Source organism: Lissotriton helveticus, chromosome 5_1, assembly GCF_964261635.1.
Source record: "Lissotriton helveticus chromosome 5_1, aLisHel1.1, whole genome shotgun sequence".
NCBI classification, from domain to species: Eukaryota; Metazoa; Chordata; class Amphibia; order Caudata; family Salamandridae; genus Lissotriton; species Lissotriton helveticus.
The window spans coordinates 2,137,296,534-2,137,310,443 of record NC_136065.1 but is presented as its reverse complement, the minus strand read 5'-3'; the positions used below and the strand labels follow the sequence as shown (position 1 = coordinate 2,137,310,443).

Sequence of the window (13,910 nt, the reverse complement as noted above, 5' to 3'; positions counted from 1 at the left end):
TAATGCCTCCCGGATTCTATTCCAGAAAATACTGATTAATGTCTCCCAGATTCCATTCCTGAAAATACTGATTAATGTCTCCCAGATTCCATTCATGAAAATACTGAGTTCGAGGCATGTGGGCTGCTAAATTCATATCTAGTGCATAGATCGCCGCCTAGTGTTGGGTCCGGATGATTGCACATTGTTGTCCTGGAAGAGTCTTCGAAGTATCACGAGATAGGTGGCTCCTCCCCTGGACTACAGTGCGCATGGGCATCGACTCCATCCCCAGATTGTTTTTTTCCGCCATTGGGTTCGGATGTGGTTTCGACGTCTCCGCGTCGGAACCGATAAACTTTGTTCTTAGGGCCAAAAGGCCTTCGTTACCTGCGTCGGTATTGTTTGCGTACGGTCTCGAACGTCGTCCGACTCTCTGAGCCGGAAATCTACGGAGTCAAGTAACTCTTCGGACATCGAGGCCCTCTCGTCGCAGCAAGACCCGACGAACTTAACATGGAGCGGAGCCCGTTTAAGTTCTGCCCCGTCTGTGGATCCAAATATCCACACATCGATGTGCATCCGGTCTGTAATAAATGCCTCTCACCGGACCACAACAAAGAAAACTGCATGGCCTGCTCTAAATTCAGGTCAAAGAAGACGCTCAAGCATCGGCGCGCGGCGCGCCTCGAGGCCCAGCGAGCGACACCGGCACCCGACAACATATTCGACGACCCCGCGGAAGAAGGCGGTAGCCATCATCTCCAGATTTCACCACCGTCGACGGAGGTCCAGGCCGATCCCGAGGAACACGTCGAAGGACAGGGCCAAGACCTTGAATACGTCGAGGAGGTAGGGGACGACGAAGAAGTTTATGGGGCCGCGGAAGATAGCTCAGAGGAAGAGCTATGCCCCGAAGTCTATATTACTCAGGCCACGGGATCGCCACTCGGCCTTACCCACGACCCTGCACCGCTATCCCCGACCCCGCCTTCTAGCCCGGCCACGGACACTCAAGCGGAGCCGCCATTGCACGTATCGAAACCAAAACCGAATCCTTCGGTTTCTACTGCACCCAAAATGGCCGACGTCCAGCCAAAATCGAAACCGAAACCAACGGATTCGACAACACCTAAAATGGCCGACGTCCAGCAAAAAATATCAAAGCCTGCTCCTTCATCGACTCCGTCCACCTCCGGCCCACAGAAGTCGAAGAAGGCTGTCGAGCCGACAGCGCCGCAGAAGGTGCACAAGGACCCATCCTCCAAGAAGGCCGTCCATCAAGAGTCGACCTCTGTTGCTCCGGCACAGACGTCTAAGTCTGTTCACACGCCTTCGGACGCTCCTACGGCGCCGTCAAGTAAACGCCCAGTCGAACCAAAATCGACTAAAAGCCACGACCCGAAGGCCGCAGGCACTACGCATCGGCACAAAGATGCCGGATCTGCAGCATCGGCGCCAAAGCCTACAACGGAGCCGCGGCACGTTGCAGCTGAAGATTCGTCGACGCAAATACCGTCGACACCGAGGAACTCTGACGCCACCGAACATCGGCCGTCGGTTACAACACCCTCCGCCTCCTTCACTAAGCAGGTCACCGACTCCCTGAAACGGATTCGAGAAAAGACTTTGTCGGCAACGGCTTCCACGCCATCGGCTCCAAAAGCGGTGGACACACCTCCAAAGTCATCGACCAAGCTTCTTTACACTCTGCCACCGAAAGTGGCACCAAAGGCGTTTGCACCTAGATCGGTGCCGAAGACTTCGGATCCTTCAGCGCAGAAGAGCCGCTCGGATCAACATCAAGCCTCAGAAGACCAATCTGAGCATTACATCGATGCCCAAACAGGGAAATTGACCCTTTACAAAAGGAAGATCACTTCCCAACCACTGGAATCCTATGTTATTCCACTGAAGAAAAAGAGGCCAGCACAGGACATTCCTGCCCTTATTGAGCCTATTCTACCACCACCAAGAAGGAGTCCATCACCTTCCCCCAACCAATCAGGAGGAGAGGATGATGAGGAAGACGACCAATACAATTTCCCAGTGGACAATGACCCTGATGTTCAGCAGGACTCATATGACGACACTGGGGACCAAGGTGGACAGCAGGTGGTACAAGATCCACAAGGTTTTGGGGCACGTACATCTCCAACAGAGGATTCTGCAGGATTTAATGCTTTAATCGAACGAGCAGCAGCAAATCATAATGTGGACATGCATGCTGACCCGGTGGAGGAAGATTTTTTGTTTGACACTTTCTCTGTCTCAGAAAGAACAGTTAAAATACTTCCTATGCTCAAAGGTGTCCTTAAACATGCCCCAGAGATCTTTAAGGAACCTACCAGGGCAAGAGTGGTGAACCCACGTATCGAGAAAAAATACAGGCCAGCTCCTGGAGATCCTGCATATATTCGAGGACAGTTGCCTCTAGACTCGTTGGTGGTCGCCAATGCCCGCAAGAGGGCAAACTCCCAAACTACGGGTGAAGCTCCTCCCCCAGACAAGGAGTCGAAAGTGCTTGAGGCATCCGGCAAGAGGGTGGCTGCGCAGGCTGCCAATGTATGGCGTATAGCAAACACACAGGCACTATTGGCGCGATACGATAGGGGGCATTACGACACCCTAGAACAGCTCCTTCAACACCTACCTGATGAGTATAAGGAAGCAGCCGAAATGCTCATACAAGAGGGAAAGCTTATCTCAAACACTGCAATAAAGTGTGCACTTGATGTGGCAGACACAGCGGCTAGGGGAATTAACACTAGCGTCATGCTGAGGCGACAAGCTTGGCTTCGTATATCTGGATTTAAGCCTCACATCCAAACTACAATCCTCAACCAGCCCGTCAATCCTGACAGACTGTTTGGCCCAGATGTAGACACCACCCTTGAAAAGATTAAGAATGACAACGAGACTGCTAAGTCCATGGGGGCACTGCAGTCACAACAATTCAGAGGAAACACTTTTCGTCGCTCAGGAGCGCGTGGTGTTACCAGAGGACACTTGGGTCAACAATCACACTTTACAAAGGGTGGTGCACAATCCTCCTACCCCAAGCAGGGTAGAGGGGGATACAGAGGTAACAGTGCCAAGGGCAGGGGCAGAGGGAACAACAACTCCCGTTCCTCTACCGCCAATAAACAGTGACTCTCTGTCACTGCCCCCGACCATCCAACACCTGTCGGGGGGAGACTCCAGCAGTTCCTGCCAGTCTGGACAGCCATCACCACAGACAGGTGGGTGAGAAAACTTATCCAATTCGGTTATTGTTTGGAGTTAACATCCACTCCTCCCAACATTCCCCCAAGACACCGTCCTATGTCGGCAGAGCACTTGCACTTATTGCAGCAGGAAGTCTTAGTGATGCTGCAAAAAGGCGCAATCAAGCTCGTACCAGTGGAAGAGGAAGGCACAGGAGTCTATTCCCTGTACTTCCTCATCCCAAAAAAGGACGGATCCCTCAGACCTATTCTGGATCTACGCCCCCTCAACATGTACATACTGTCAGAACATTTTCACATGCTGACACTGCAACAAATTCTTCCCCTGCTAAATCAAGGGGACTTCCTAGCAACCTTGGACCTCAAGGATGCTTATTTCCACATCCCACTCCACCCTTCCCACAGAAGATACCTCAGGTTCACCATTCAAAACAGGCACTATCAGTTCAAAGTCCTACCCTTCAGGGTGACTACTGCCCCCAGAGTGTTTACAAAGTGTCTGGCGACAGTGGCGGCGCACCTCAGGAGGCAGAACATACATGTCTACCCGTACCTAGACGACTGGCTTGTTCAAGCAAAGTCGGAACAGCAGTGCGCCGCGGATATGTCCCACACTATTCAACTCCTTCACAGTCTGGGGTTCTCGCTAAACTACCCAAAGTCGCACCTTCAACCAGCCCATGTGCGGCAGTATCTGGGCGCGACAATAAACACCCTGACTGCTATGGCTCAGCCAAACCCAGCCAGAATCAACAGCATTCAGTTGCTGATCCAGAGGTTCAGACCGCAACACTCCCTACCAGCGAGAGTGTTCATGCAGTTGATAGGCATGATGGCCTCCTGCATTTTCATAGTCCCGCACGCGAGGTTGCACATGCGTCCGCTCCAAGAATGCTTGGCAAATCAGTGGACACAGGCTCGGGGACAACTGACGGACCTAGTGTTGGTGACCGGTCGGGCATACAACTCTCTGCATTGGTGGAATCCACACAACCTTTGCAAGGGACGACCGTTCCAAGAGCCAGTGCCACAGATTATCCTGACCACAGACGCATCTCTCCAAGGGTGGGGAGCTCATGTGCTCCACTACACTGTGCAGGGACTGTGGTCCACTCAGCAACAGAAGTTGCACATCAACTACCTGGAATTGATGGCAATCTTCATGGCGATGAAGTCCTTCAAAGTACATTTGTGCAACAAAGTCGTGTTGATCCGGACGGACAACATGACAGCCATGTACTACATCCAAAAGCAGGGAGGTACTCACTCACCACAGCTGTCTCATCTGGCTCAGAGCATGTGGAAGTGGGCCATTCAGAGGAACATTTTCCTCATGGCAGAACACCTCCCAGGCAAGGACAATCAGATGGCGGATCTGCTCAGCAGGTACAGCCATCAAATGCACGAGTGGGAGATACATCCATCAGTGCTCCACCCGTACTTCCAGCAGTGGGGTCATCCAGAGATAGACCTGTTTGCCACACGGGAAAACGCAAAATGCCAAAGCTTTGCCGCCAGGTTCCCTCACCCAGACTCGCAGGGGAATGCGATATGGATGAACTGGTCAGGCAAATTTGCGTACGCTTTTCCCCCAGCGCCTCTCATTCCGCTGGTGGCAAGAAAGCTAAAGCAACACTCGATGACTCTCATCCTGGTTGCTCCAACATGGGCACGCCAACCATGGTACACCACGTTTCTAGAACTTTCCGTGGTGCCGCATCAACGGCTGCCTCTCACATCCAGGCTCTTGACGCAGAACCATGGCGACATTCAGCATCGAGATCCGCAACAGCTCAATCTGGCGATCTGGCTCCTGAAGTCTTAGAATTTGGCTACATCAACCTGCCTCCTCAATGCATGGACATCATCCGGGAGGCAAGAAAGCCCACGACCAGAGCTTGCTATGCTGCAAAATGGAAGCGGTTTGTCATTTACTGTACAGACAACGATATCAACCCGCTAGATGCATCCATTCCTAACATCATCTGCTATTTGTTACATCTTTACAAATGCAATCTAGCGTACGCTTCCATTCGGATACATTTATCCGCCATAGCGGCTTATCTCCAGAATAGGCAGCACCTCTCTGTTTTCAGGGTGCCTGCCATTAAAGCCTTCCTAGAAGGACTGAAACGAGTCATTCCTCCTAGAACTCCACCAGCTCCTGTGTGGAACCTCAATGTGGTCCTCACTAGGCTGATGGGCCCACCTTTCGAGCCACTGCACTCCTGCGAACTTCAGTTTCTAACGTGGAAAGTGGCTTTTCTCATTGCTATCACGTCGCTCAGACGTGTTAGTGAGCTGCAAGCGCTCACAATCCAAGAGCCATTCATTCAAATACATTCTAACAGGGTGGTGCTCCGCACTAACCCCAAATTCCTTCCTAAGGTGGTGTCACAGTTTCATATCAACCAAACTATTGACCTGCCTGCTTTTTTCCAAAACCCACAAACGGTAGCAGAAAGAATGCTTCATACATTAGACGTTAGAGGCGCTAATGTACTACATTGACAGAACACAACCCTTTAGGAAGACACAACAACTTTTTGTTGCCTTCTCAGCACAACACAAAGGCAACCCCATTTCAAAAGCAGGAATAGCCAGATGGATTGTTAAATGCATTCAAATCTGTTATCAAAAGGCTAAACGCACTTTAACAATACCCCCAAGGGCGCACTCCACACGCAAATTGGGTGCCTCCATGGCTTTCCTGGGGAACATTCCCTTAGAGGACATTTGTAGAGCAGCCACATGGTCTACACCACACACATTTACCAAGCATTACTGCGTAGATGTGCATTCCAAACAGCAAGCAGCTGTAGGACCGGCTGTTCTCAAGACACTTTTTCAAGCTTCTGCAGCTGGCACGGGCAACCGCCCTTAATGGAGGGACTGCTGTGTATTCTATGCACTAGATATGAATTTAGCAGCCCACATGCCTCAAACTGAATATGCTACTTACCAGTATGCATCTGTTCTTGGCATGTAGGGCTGCTAACATTCATATCGCCCGCCCTCCTCCCCGGTGCCCGTAGCGGCTGCAGACACTCTCTTGCATTCATCATTAGCATGGACATCCTGTACACTATTTCACTCCATCTCTGCCCCAATGGCTAAAAACAATCTGGGGATGGAGTCGATGCCCATGCGCACTGTAGTCCAGGGGAGGAGCCACCTATCTCGTGATACTTCGAAGACTCTTCCAGGACAACAATGTGCATTCATCCGGACCCAACACTAGGCGGCGATCTATGCACAGATATGAATGTCAGCAGCCCTACATGCCAAGAACAGATGCATACTGGTAAGTAGCATATTCATTAATGTCTCCCAGATTCCATTCCTGAAAATACTGATTAATGTCTCCCAGATTCCATTGCCGAAAATACTGATTAATGTCTCGATTCCATTCCAGAAAACACTGATTAATGTCTCCCAGATTCCATTCCAGAAAATACTGATTAATGTGTCCCAGATTCTATTCTAGAAAATACTGATTAATGTATCCCAGATTCTATTCCAGAAAATACTGATTAATGTCTACCAGATTCCATTACATAAAATATTGATTAATGTATCCCAGATTCTATTCCAGAAAATACTGATTAATGTCTCCCGGATTCTACTCCAGAAAATACTGATTAATGTCTACCAGATTCTATTCCAGAAAATACTGATTAATGCCTCTAGGATTCCATTCCAGAAAATACTGATTAATGTATCCCAGATTCTATTCCAGAAAATACTGATTAATGCCTCTTGGATTCCATTCCAGAAAATACTGATTAATGTATCACAGATTCTATTCCAGAAAATACTGATTAATGTATCCCAGATTCTATTCCAGAAATACTGATTAATGCCTCTCGGATTCCATTCCAGAAAATACTGATTAATGTCTACCAGATTCTATTCCAGAAAACACTGATTAATGTCTACCAGATTCTATTCCAGAAAATACTGATTAATGCCTCTCGGATTCCATTCCAGAAAATACTGATTAATGTCTACCAGATTCTATTCCAGAAAACACTGATTAATGTCTACCAGATTCTATTCCAGAAAATACTGATTAATGTCTACCAGAATCTATACCAGAAAATACTGATTAATGCCTCGCTGATTCCATTCCAGAAAATACTGAATAATGTATCGCAGATTCTATTCTAGAAAATACCGATTAATGGCTCTCGGATTCCATTCCAGAAAATACTGATTTAATGTATCCCAGATTCTATTCCAGAAAATACTGATTAATTTCTCCCAGATTCTATTCCAGAAACTACTGAATAATGTCTCCCGGATTCTATTCCAGAAAATACTGATTAATGTCTCCCGGATTCTATTCCAGAAAATACTGATTAATGTCTCCTGGATTCTATTCCAGAAAATACTGATTAATGTCTACCAGATTCTATTCTAGAAACAAAACTGATTAATGTCTCCCGGATTCTATTCCAGAAAATACAGATTAATGTCTACCAGATTCTATTCCAGAAAATACTGATTAATGCCTCTCGGATTCTATTCCAGAATTATTTTACAGAAGAAAAAAAAGAGACCATATTTCACTGACGCCTGGTTATTGTGATTTTTCTTGTTGCATGGATGGAATCCTTTTTTTTTTATTTTATATTTTTTAAAACAATTTTAATTGGGTTTTATTCCATACATCATACAAAATCAAGTACATTCCTATGCTCACCTACGCTCCCAAAGTAGGCCCCCTCAGTTATGTATCCGATCACGGGCTAGGATGTAAACAAGATAACGATACAGAACCCCAGTAAAGGATTAACCTCAACACTCTCTTTCAAGTTTCTTAACTCCCCTATAAACCCTCCCACCTCCCCAATTTCCCATATGATGGAATCCTTTATAATCTACCTGCGGTTAAACTCCTTTCTTTATATCTACAGCACTCTGGAAACGCGGTATAAACTATTCACACAGCTCTGCAGAGAGAAATATTCTGTTTCTTCGGTTGATAGAGGACAGAAAACCTAAGGACCCTTGACAGTGCAGGAGGAGCATACCCTGACTCCTGGCCCAGGTGGGGAGGGGCCCAAAGTGACCACCCTTGAGGTCACAATGAAACCAAGTAGTGAGTCGTCAACACCTAAAAGCAAAGCGCCATTCAAAATAGCACAGACTCAAATCAATAAATACTACATAAATGGTCTTGTAAGGTTATTTATGACGTCTGTAATTACATTACATCAGTGGTGATTTCGTGAGAACTACACGTGGTGTGCAGGTTCTGGTTTGCTCGACCGTTGAACGAGTTGCGTAGTGTGGAGCCAACCACACCTGTTGAATATCAGAGGCTGGGGTTGCACATTTGTGGGAAGCACAGGGTGGAAAGAGGGCGGGAGCTTGACCACTCATGCCCTGCTTTAGAGTGTTTAACAATAAAGCAAATGTTTCCTAAAAGTGAGCAGTGGAAAGATAGGAACCAGCCAATCAAAAAGGGGCTGCAAAGTAGGGCTAAACATAGGATGGACAAGGAAAGCCACTGATTAAGAAGCAAGCAAATGAGTGAAACGCAGCCAGCCAATGGTAAGGGGGCTGTAAGTACTTAGGAAGCCCACAATGGATCTTGTGCTGTCGGACGACTTGCGCTGTCTGGCAGGCTCGACCTAAAAAGGGCCATTGGGTGCTTCTTCATGGTGATGGGGGTGATGATCATCATAAAACTTTATCAAATAAAATAAATGTGTGTGCACGAGTCAAAGTGAACTAATCCACGAAGCAGTAATTCGTGAACAGGCTAGGTAGAAGCAGGTCACTGCTGCGCACAAGTAACACTCTTAATATATGGATCCCAGGGCCTCTCGTCCAGGACACCGATCCCCTAAACCTTCTCACTGTTTCTTGTAGGATGGTCCAGACCAGATCGGCACCACGTACGCCCTGGACTGCGGCGCGGGGATCGGCCGGATCACCAAGCGGCTCCTGCTGCCAATCTTCAAGACGGTGGATATGGTGGATGTGACCCCGGACTTCCTGGCCAAGGCCAAGACCTTCCTGGGGCAGGAGGGCAAGCGAGTGGGCAAGTACTTCTGCTCTGGCCTCCAGGACTTCAACCCTGAGCCGAACCACTACGACCTCATCTGGATCCAATGGGTGATCGGTAAGTGCACACCTGGAAGCCTTGCAGAAGCGTCACTGGGATACCTGCTGCTCAGCCAGCGTGACTGTGGTGACAGAATGTTGGTGAGTGGAATGTTGGTGACCACACTTTTTGCTAGTTAGGGCTTCATAAAGTAGCTTAGTGGGTTAAGTGCCTGGTGCAGTGACGTGCTCTGACTAGAAGACGCTGCCTTCGATCCTTCCATTGTTTATAAAACGAGCGCCTTTAACTGGATAATAGTCACCCATGCAGCCTCAAAAGTAATCCCAGACAGCGATGGGAGGTCTGAGCCAGCTCAGGCAATGCTCGGATTACCTATCGATAACAGTGATTGGTCCAGTTGATCTGATTCAAGCTCTTATCCTGGCTATGAAGGTTTTTCCTAATTTTCTGGGGGTAGGGCCACTGAAATATCTGGGACACAGAATACAGTTGGTACAAAATGTGGTAGTCAGATTAATAACCTAAAACTTGCGAGGTGCAGTTTTTATTCCAAACTGATTAGTGATGCAAAAAAATAGGCCTAAGGAAATGTTTTAAATTGTTTCACACGTCACTGATTCCACCGTATTTGTCCTGCCGTGGAAAGCTAACGTAAACCCACGTAGCAGGCTTTTTTTGAAGATAAAATTGTAAAGATCCAATTGAAACTCCTGACATAAAATGGAGCAGATCGGACGGCCTCTGCCAGATGTCCATCGGCACCACAGCCTGTTGGTAAGCTTTCATGTGTCCTATCTCCTTCAGGGAAAAGCTGAGGGTGCTTTCAGCACTGCAAAGCTGGAGCCCCTTTAGACCAGTTTCCTCCTCCACGTTTGAACCAGATTTCTGATTCGATCCATCCAGTTTATTTTGCGCTGTTCACTGACTCTTCGCAGGCAGGCTAGTGCCTAAATTCTGGAAAAGGGCCAATGTCACCCTGCTAAAAAACCAAATGCTGATGCTGACTTATCGAATTTCAGACCAATTTCCCTTTTACCAGCTGCCTCAAAAATTGTAGAGAAATCGGTCAACACACAGCTCACCGAATTTTCAGGGACCTTTAATCTTTTGTACCCCTCACAATCTGGCTTCAGAGCCGGGCATAGTACCGAAACTGTTTTGTTGAAAAGGTCAGAATCCATAAAGTGGAATCTGGATCTCACCTATAATGCTGCATTGATTCTGTTGGATCTCTCGGCGGCATTTGATCCTGTCTCTTCTAAGACATTACAACAGCACCTTCATATATCGGGAGGGAGGAGGGATGTCCCATCCCTGGCATGGCTTAGCTCCTTTCTTGATCTTAGAGAACCGGCAGTCTTGATGAAACCATATTATTCTGATGTAAAAACTTCAAAATGTTGTGTACCTCAAGGTTCAGCTTTAAGCCCTGCCCTCTAAAACATCTGGGGGTCTGACCTCCCCCTCCCTTGCTTTCCTAGTGGGGTCCTTTGCCATCAAAATTAGGTCTTATGCGGATGACACACACTTGCTGCTTTCCTAGAAGGGTGATTCAGCCGAAGCCAAGAAGTCCTTTTCACTATGCATATAGACAGTGATGAGTTTGCTCATAGACAATAATCTTCAATGTAATCCTGACAAAACAGAAATCCTGTTGTTCAACTTGAACCCACTATTAGGATGAACAAAGCAAACGCAAGGAGATGATGGACAGAGCGCTGAAACTTTTCAGACACTCACCTCAGTCACAGATCTGGGTTGAATCCATCATCGTTCTTTAGCTCACTTCACCACCCCAGTTCAGACATGGCTATATGCAAATCAGTCTTGACCCTGTGCCTCATGGGAACAGTCCAGCCCGAACTGCCAAGCCAGGTCTTCCCTGGACCGGAAACAAGCATCCTGGGACTGGATTCATCCAGGCTAGCTTAAATCAAGTGGCAAAGTGAGGAAGGGACCCTCGTCTGGCTACTCTGGCGACCCGTGGGAAATGTGTCTGGAGGGGGTCCGGTTCGAAATGAATAGTCTGCACCAACCTCCTTGAGCTCCAGTGTGCTGTAGTTGGGATTGGCCTGTTTAAAGCGGGGTGCACTGGGCTGAACCTCTTCAAGAGGTCGGCTCCGATAGGAACTGCGATTCTATAACTGCTCCCTTCATCTCGTCCTTGCTATATATTTGCCTTTGGTTCAGGTCTGGCCTGTGCTGTTTCTGTTCTGTGAATGATCAGAAGAAGAAAGATGGAGATCCTGAAGAATGAGTTCTTGGGGAAGGGAGGGTCTCACTTTGAACTTGTCATGGTGTATGAAGGAGGCTACATCAAGCCCGTCATTTTCTCCAGCAATATCCTAGGGGGCTTTTTCGTTTCCTTCTTGCCTCTGAAAGACACTATTTTCTCTTGCCATCCCCCTTAATTCCTTAACTCTGGAGAGAGCACGACCAATTCTCTCCTACACTGTGGAGACCGTCCCAAAAAACTTGCCCTCATATCTGCAAGGTTGCAACTGCAATGGGATGTTTATGCATCGATCGCAGATGTGTTTAAGGGTAACCTCAGCTCCTGGTGTCACGGCTCCCGCTTACCTCTAACATACACCAGGTTTCGAAGCACACACCCTGGGCCATATTATCAAGAGCGGCGATACCATTATCGCTGTTTTAGCGGCAGGAAACTCAACCAGGGCAAGTCTGGCAGACATCCTGGGCGTGCCATACTCCAGACCGAACGCCAGGTTGGGAGCCCCACACAACGGGCAGGGTCACGTCAAGCCCGGAGTGCCAACTGCATTTATCTTCTCTGTGAATCCAATCAGTAACAGGCCTGGGTTTTTTCAGAGCGGAGACATTCTCGGAGACAGGCAAAGAGAGGATTATGGTCCTTCGCTGTCCCGGGGGTGGGGTACATATTGCCTGTTTAGGGAGGGGGTGCCTTCCTCACTAAGTTAAATGTTGACAGTGGCGGGCAGGAGGGTGGGCGGGGCCTCATTCCACACACACATACAAGATCCTTGATCCACTTTTCCTCATTCTTGCAGTTCTCGCTGGCAGCCATCTGGTAGGGCATTGAGGGAGGCATTGGGGTTGGTGTCCACTTCTGGTTTCTCACTGCTTTGTCCTTCTTCAGGTCATCTTACAGACGAGCACTTGGTTGCCTTCTTAAAGCGGTGCAAAGCTGGCCTTAGACCCAACGGCATTGTGATCATCAAAGACAACGCTACACAAGAAGGAGTCGTGATGGACGAGGTGGACAGCAGCATCTGTCGAGATGTGGAGGTTGTCCGAAAACTCATCAAAGAGGCGGGTTTGGCGCTTTTGGCGGAAGAGAGACAGAAGAACTTCCCTGATGAGATCTACAGTGTCCTCTCATTTGCCATGAGATGAACTGCTGCCAGGGAGTATTGCTAGGTGGACAGCGCAGGCCAGTATCTTGCACCAGTGCGATATTCGCTGGTGAGCTTTAGTGCGGAGGTCAGTTTGGCCCCGAGACAACGATGCTCAATGGGAGGGCAATGCTATTCAAGAAGCACTCATTTCAGGACTACGGATGTGTTTATAGCCATCCCCGAGAAGACGCAGCAGGCATACCATGTTTGTGCTGCTCTTAGGCACTTCCGCGAGAAGTGTTTTGAGAAAGACTGCTAAGGGTTTGTACATGTAAGTATTAAAGTGTGACGTCTTACAGAGTGGATGTGGGTAATGCAGGCCCTGAAATTATCTGCTCCTGCCAACAACCGTTTTCCTGCATGGACCATCTGGAGGTGTGTGTGACCGCGCTATTGGTGAAAGCATCAATTTACCGAAGTACAGACACTTCTGCAGCCCAGTGCATGGGGCTCTGCTGCATAGTAGAATCACTGTTTGCCTGGTTTTAAAAGTATTTAATCAAGGAGTTGGGTAAAACATTATTTGTCTGTTTTTGGCAAATCATTTTCTGGCCGTATTGACAGGCAGGCAGCAGTTACACAACAGACCCGTGGTTGTCAACCAGAGACCTCCCCTGTTCTTCGTTACCACTGTCTGATTACATGCTTTACATGTGGAGGCTGAAAGGAACGCAGCCATGCATTAAACCAAATGCAAGATGAATAACTCTGATACTTTTCTCTAAAACTCATAGTTCTTAAAATAAAGCCTTAACGTTTTTGCTCTGTATATTTGTTTGATTTGATTTCTGCAGCTCATGGTCTCTTCGGAGGCACCCGAGTGGCTTCCAGCCCTGACTTGATGAAGATTACCAAAGAGAGATTTTCAGATCCCCCTTCAGTTGATTCTGCTCTGTTGCTCCCTCATTTTGACCCTTCTCCATAGCTTTTGGAGCCTGAGCATACATTAGATGGGGATTTACAGGCTTGCAGGGGGTGATTAATACCACCCAAGATGTGTGTGTGTGTGTTTTGTTTTGTCCTAAAAACAACACTTTAGGTTTTATAGCCTCACAGGTTGAATGCTAGATCCGTTCTGTAAATTAGAATGTGAAAATAAGTATTGTTTGCTACAAGCAGGGTTCATAGTCTAGCCAATCACATTGTTCCAGAGGGTATGGTGGCCACAGAGGAATAGACACTGATCTGTCCACATGTTCAGCAGCTTCAGTGGTTCACATCTTGGTTAAGTAGTATCCCACAGTCCAC

The 13,910-nt window shown here is 47.9% G+C and overlaps 1 protein-coding gene across 2 annotated transcripts in view; it reads left to right on the top strand.

Annotated features, from left to right (window-relative positions):
• Positions 1-13,429, top strand: part of NTMT1 (N-terminal Xaa-Pro-Lys N-methyltransferase 1) — a 54,065-nt gene extending 40,636 nt beyond the window's left edge. For both annotated transcript variants that reach the window (XM_078646248.1, XM_078646249.1), the window contains 2 exons: positions 9,087-9,339; positions 12,404-13,429. In XM_078646248.1, coding sequence (XP_078502374.1) covers positions 9,087-9,339; positions 12,404-12,660 — 510 coding nt within the window. In that variant the 3' untranslated portion in view covers positions 12,661-13,429. The remainder of the gene's footprint in view (positions 1-9,086; positions 9,340-12,403) is intronic.
• Positions 13,430-13,910: the final 481 nt, after the last annotated feature.